The sequence below is a fragment of the Lampris incognitus genome, chromosome 1, assembly GCF_029633865.1.
Source record: "Lampris incognitus isolate fLamInc1 chromosome 1, fLamInc1.hap2, whole genome shotgun sequence".
NCBI classification, from domain to species: Eukaryota; Metazoa; Chordata; class Actinopteri; order Lampriformes; family Lampridae; genus Lampris; species Lampris incognitus.
The window spans coordinates 20809625-20816558 of NC_079211.1; the positions used below are offsets into that span (position 1 = coordinate 20809625).

The 6934-nt window shown below is 43.4% G+C and overlaps 1 protein-coding gene across 1 annotated transcript in view; it reads left to right on the top strand.

Annotated features, from left to right (window-relative positions):
- mtnr1c (melatonin receptor 1C) overlaps positions 1-5939 on the top strand; it is a 19595-nt gene extending 13656 nt beyond the window's left edge. Inside the window, exon 2 of the mRNA XM_056283579.1 lies at positions 5074-5939. Within this exon, the coding sequence (XP_056139554.1) occupies positions 5074-5939 (866 nt within the window). The remainder of the gene's footprint in view (positions 1-5073) is intronic.
- Positions 5940-6934: the final 995 nt, after the last annotated feature.

The following is a 6934-nucleotide window of genomic DNA, read 5'->3' on the forward strand; positions in this document are numbered from 1 at the left end:
AGTGGCTGTATGGATTGGACTCTGTGGTGGAGAATCTTTAAGGACATACAGTTAAACAACACAATGAGAGAGAGAGAGAGAGGAGAGAGAGAGAGAGACGAGAGAGAGAGAGAGAGAGGAGAGAGAGAGAGAGAGAGAGAGAGAGAGAGAGAGAGAGAGAGAGAGAGAGAGAGAGAGAGAGAGAGAGAGAGAGAGAGAATGCCAATTATATCACATTATGCGTTTAGTGCCGCTAAGCGTTTTTTTTTTTGTATGAGTAATGTATGCCCAAATCAACCCCCCCTGCCCGCCCCCCCCCCCATCAAAATGGCTGTCAGCACAAAATTTCAAAATAATGCAACAAGTTGTACATAAAAGTGAAATATATTTACATTATAAAAAAACTGAATGTAATGCTTGGCCTTTTATTCTTGTTGCTGGCTGCAGTAAACGTGTCACAAGATAATTGTTCAAAACCTCTGAAAACCATCAACAACACACAGTTATAATAATTTATTGCTGCACATTCATTTGTTGCTTTGTATGCAGCAATAAATAATTGTATTGATGTGCCATCCATGTTTTAAATTCTTTTTGATATTTACTTTGAGGATCCAGTACCCAGACTAGAGCGTGTTGATGTTTTAGATTCTTTAATGTATCTTTAGATGAGCAATTTGTCCATGAGAGAACTATTAAACTGTAATTAAAACTTTTAGTGAACGATTTCTGCAAATTCTTCATTATTCTTGTTTGCTCTTTTTTCCCCCTTTTTTTTTTTGGCAATGTAAATCTATTTTCAATTTCATACAAATTCATTGCACATTTTGGAAATGCCACTGCAGAAAAACCAGTCATTCTGATGCGGAAAAAAATACTTTTGGGGTGGCATGGCGCAGGAGGTAGAGCAGGTCATCGGAAGGTCACTGGTTCGATCCCCGGCTCCTCCAGAGAGCGTGTTGAAGTGTCCTTGAGTAAGACACTGAACCCCTAACTGCTCCTGATGAGCAGGCTGACACCTTGCATGGCAGCCTTCACCATCAGTGTATGAATGTGTGTGTGGATAGGAGGCACACACTGTAAAGCGCTTTGAGTGGTCGGTAGACTAGAAAAACGATATAAATGCAGTCCATTTACCATTTCATTTTTAAAGGAATACAAGCCTGAGACCTTCTGTTCCATGATTCACTGTGTTAACCACTACACTGAAAGGACATGTATGCAACTGCTCGTACATTAGAAACACAATGACCATGTGATCACTCTGAATTGTGATGTGACTACACATTAAATAAATGCCTGACGGTGCTGCACTAGGAGAAATGTGAAACATGTGAAAGTCCTTCTGCACTCCCCCTCATCATTCTCTCTCTCTCTCTCTCTCTCTCTCTCTCTCTCTCTCTCTCTCTCCTCTCTCTCTCTCTCTCTCTCTCTCTCTCTCTCTCTCTCTCTCTCTCTCTCGTCTCTCTCTCTCTCTCTCTCTCTCTCTCTCTCTGCTGTGGCTGTACGTCCCTAGATATCCTCTACCAAAGAGTCCATTCCATAATCCACTCCATATATCCACTCCCAACACTACCCCCACCAACCACAGAATGTATTTCACAAAAGCAGAAAACAAATGCAGGCCAGTCGATACATCTATGTCTATTTACAAATGCAGATTCACCAATTTAAATTCCTGTTTAGGTGCCACAAATATATCAGTGCTAAAAAAAAGAAAAGAAAATATATTAGATCACATGCAAATAATCCTTTATACATTTATATAATTCTTTACACATAACAACAATGATAATAATAATAATAATATTATTATTATTATTACACTGAGCTCATGCAAATCGAAGAAAAAGAACAAATCGAAGAAAAAGAACAAATCGTCAAATCAAAGAAAAAGAACTTGTCAACAGCATGGATTGACTACAGGAAGGCATTTGACAGCATGCCACACTCCTGGATAGAGAAGAGCCTCAAGAGCTACAGAGTCTGCCCAACAACTGTCAAATTCATCATGGAGAGCATGAAGACCTGGAAGACCACCCTGAATCTCCATCATGCAGAGGGGTCAAGACCTGGAAGACCACCCTGAATCTCCATCATGCAGAGGGGTCGTTAACATTGAGACTGATCAACATCAGAAGCGGAATCTTCCAAGGGGACTCACTATCACCACTGCTCTTTTTCCTTGCACTAGCACCACTCAGCAATCTACTGAACAACAGCAGCTATGGGTACAAATCACAGAATGGCAAACTTACCCACCCGTTCTACATAGACAACCTCAAGACGTTTAGCAAGGATGACAATCAGCAGAAGGGTCTACTCACCATCGTCAAGACCTTCAGCGACGACATCAAGATGGAATTCGGAATCGACAAGTGTGCCAAAGCCACTTGCAAGAAAGGAAGACTTACCAAGACTGCAGACTTAGACCTTGACACTGACACCGTAATCAAAGAGCTAGACCAAGACAGCACATACAAGTACCTAGGAGTGAACGAAGGAGACGGCATAGAACACTCAACCATGAAGGAGAAGATCCGGAAAGAGTACCACAGGAGAGTGCGTATGGTACTGAAGAGCGAACTCAATGCAGCTAAAAGAATTGAAGCTATCAACACCCTGGCGATACCTGTAGTAATGCACAGCTTCAACATATCAATTGGAAACTGAACGACATCAAGAGACTAGACACCAAGACAAGAAAGATGCTGACCATGGAGAAGATGCACCACCCGAAAGCAGATGTGGACAGGCTGTACCTACCAAGAGCTTCAGGAGGACGAGGCCTAGTCCAACTCGAACTGACCTTCAAGACTACCACTATTGGGCTGGATGCATACCTGACAAAAACAGGTGACCCATCCCTCTGAACAGTAAAACATCAGATCTACTCCACCAATAAAGAAGGTGCACAATTCAAGAAAGAGCTTGATGTCCCAGAAACCCCACCAGAAAATGAGGCAACTACCATCTATATCAAACGAGTGAAGCAGAAGGCAAAACACCACGGCCAGCAGCAACTGCAAAAAACCTGGGAGGACAAAGCAATGCACAGGAAGTACCCAAAAAGAATGAAAGATGCAGATGTGGACCAACAAAAGACTCACCAGTGGCTGAGGAGCACCGGGCTGAAAGCAGAGATGGAGGGCCTGATAATCGCTGCACAAGACCAGAGCCTGGCAACCAGATCCTATCACCATTGCATCATCAAAGATGGAAAAGACCAAAAATGCAGAATCTGTGGAATGTACAAAGAAACCATTGACCACATTGTGTCAGGCTGCCCGTAACTGGCAAAGACCGAGTACATGTACAGGCACAACAAGGCAGCAGCACACCTGCACTGGAAGATCTGCAGGAGTTACAAGATCAAGACGACTGAGAAGTGGTACGAACATCAGCCAAAAACGGTCACTGAAAACAATGATGTCACCATTCTCTGGGACATGCCCATCCACACTGACAGAGAGACAAAAGCCACCAAGCCCGACATCGTTATCAAGGACAGGAAGCAAAAGAGGTGTATGCTCATTGACATGGCAATACCATCCAAAAAAAAAAAAACACACCTCAGTGAAAGTCACAGAGAAGCTGACCAAGTACAAAGACCGGGAGATTGAAATCAACAGGATGTGGGGAATGAAGACCAAAACAACACCAGTGGTCATCGGTGCTCTAGGACTCATGAAGAAGGGAATGGAAAAGTTCACCAACTGTATCCCAGGAAACATCAACATCAGTGCAGTCCAGGAGATCGCCCTACTCGGAACAGTCCACATATTACGACGAGTGCTGTCAATCAAGTGACATCTGCCCTATAGTGCCTCAGGTCCATAGTTTGAACCCGGCTCCACAGGGTGTAAGACAGGAAACGTGAAAGAAATAATAATAATAATAATCATAAAAAGTCCATCAAATAGACTTCTACCTCATTCTAACCATAGGCCCAAGGAATGGGCCCGGTTATTATGTTGTATTATGGCATGAAGTTAAAGGAAATTTGTATAATAATAATGATAATGATAATAATAATGCCCTACTCGGAACAGCCCTCATATTACGACGAGTACTGTCAATCAAGTGACATCTGCCCTATAGTGCCTCGGGTCCATAGTTTGGACCCGACTCTACAGGATGTAAAACAGGAAACATAAAAGAAATAATAATAATTAAATTTTATATAGCACTTTATCTAGACACCCAAAGCGCTTACACTGAAGGGTGTAACTCACCTCAACCACCACCAATGTGTAGCACGCAGCAGCCATTTTGTGCCAGAATGCTCACCACACATCAGCTTGAGGTGGAGAGAGGAAGTATTGAACCACTTACATGGGGGGATGATTAGGTGGCCAGATGGAGAGAGCCAGCTACACAAGTAACAACACATAACTTGTTGCTGTTGTTGTGTAACTTGTTACGACAACACATCATTTATTTGTGGATGGAGATAGATATTTATATTTCTGTTTATTTGCATTTAATAATCCTAATGTAGATTGGTAGATTGTGGTATTTATTTATCTTTTCCCATTTCTGTTTCTAGTACTAATTTTATTACACGTGATTTGTCAATCGTGATGCAGAATTCCTCCCATAGAAACTGCTAAAAAAAAAACAATTCACAAAATGGTTTACAGGTAGGTTATGGTGTTTAAATAATTTAGTTTTCATTGTGATATTTAGAGAAGGGAATAATATTAGTAACAAACTTTTTTTTCATTTGTAAATGAAACACAACCACTAAAATTGGGATGACAATTGATTACTGTAATCTGTTGCCAAGAAGTTACACAGCATTGATGATATGAGGTCAAAATTTAATTTATGCGGAGAGTAACGCAAGGATGTAGTGAAAAGTGGACAACCTCTCCCTTCATCCAAAGCACCCTGGTTCAAATCCCCTGCCCTGCTGAAGAGTTCTTGAGTAACAAACCGAATCACTGTCTGTTAAAAAAAATAGAATGAAATCTCTACAGGCATCAAAGATTAAGCAGGATGTGGATGGAAAAGCTGTTTTATGTCTCAATTATAGATCCAGTTTGGGACTGGTACTTTCTCTAATCTAATCTTTTTTTTCTGTTCTTATAGGGAACATCTTTGTTGTGAGCCTTTCTGTGGCAGATCTGGTCGTGGCAGTTTACCCCTACCCTCTGGTCCTTATGGCCATCTTCCACAATGACTGGACTATGGGGGATCTTCATTGCCAGGCCAGCGGCTTTATAATGGGCTTAAGTGTCATCGGCTCCATCTTCAACATCACGGCCATTGCCCTAAATCGCTATTGTTACATCTGTCACAGTCTCCACTACGACCGGCTATACAGTCTAAGGAACACTTGCTGCTACCTGGGCCTCACCTGGCTGCTCACCGCCATCGCCACTGTGCCCAACTTCTTTGTGGGCTCCCTACAGTATGATCCACGCATCTACTCCTGCACCTTCGCCCAGACCGTCAGCTCATACTACACCATCTCTGTGGTGATCATTCACTTTCTGATCCCCCTGCTGGTGGTGTCCTACTGCTACATGAGGATATGGGTGCTGGTTATTCAGGTGAAACATCGGGTCAAGCCAGAGCAAAGGATGAAAGTGAAACCAAGCGACATGAGGAATTTCCTGACTATGTTTATGGTGTTTGTGTTGTTTGCAGTGTGCTGGGCTCCACTGAACTTCATAGGCTTGGCTGTAGCCATCAGCCCTGTGAGGGTGGCACCCAACATACCCGAGTGGCTATTTGTCACGAGTTACTTCATGGCGTACTTCAACAGCTGCCTCAATGCAGTCATATACGGACTGCTTAACCAAAACTTCAGAAAGGAGTACAAGACCATCCTCCTTGCCTTGTGCATTCCTCGTCTCCTTCTCATGGAGACCTCCAGGTGTGCCACAGAAGGACTGAAAAGTAAACCATCACCTGCCATAACAAACAATAATGTAGCAGAGATAAATGTGTAAATGATGTTCATAGATATTATCAGAAAGTGGAGCTATTTTAACTCAAGCGTCATTATGGAGTACTGTGTATGATAATTCACCTAGTGCCTATTTGAATTAAGATGATACCATGTTATTTTCAACATTTTAAGCTACAAAATCTGACAGGACACTGGGTGAGCTGTCATGCCCCTTTTAACCAACTCAGGATGCTGTTCCTGTATTGTGTGAGGAAAACCTTCAATTCATTGATACTGACACCACTTTCCTATGTATCGTTGCCATGGCATAGAGAGACACACACACTTTATACTCGTACTCTGTCCATATACAGAACAAAAACCAAGATGATAGTAAATATTAGCCCATACAAAGAGTCACTTATACCCCAAGATAATATGTATTTTAATGTGCAGCATGGATGATGGTCAGTACTTGTTGGAGCTGGTGCTGTCTACCTCAGCTGTGAGAACAGTTTGCAATACCGTGAATACATTAACGAGTCAACACATGCTCTTAGGCAATTTTTTTGGGGGGGAGGATTTTTCTCCCCTTTTCTCCCAATTGTACTTGGTTAATTACCCCACTCTTCCGAGTGGGGTAATTAACCGGTCTCTGCTCCACCCCCTCTGCCGATCTGGAGAGGGCTGCAGACTACCACATGCCTCCTCTGATACATGTGGAGTCGCCAGCCGCTTCTTTTCACCTGACAGTGAGGAGTTTTGCCAGGGGGATGTAGCGCGTGGGAGGCTCACGCTACCCCCCCCAGTCTCTTCTCCCCCCTCCCCTGAACAGGCGCCCCGACTGACCAGAGGAGGCGCTAGTGCAGCGACTAGGACACATACCCACATCTGGCTTCCCACCTGCAGACACGGCCAATTGTGTCTGTAGGGACGCCCGACCAAGCCGGAGGTAACATGGGGATTCGAACCGGCGATCCCCATGTTGGTAGGCAACAGAATAGACCGCCACGCCAGCCGGATGATCTCTTAGGCCTGTTTTTAAGAATGGGAGAG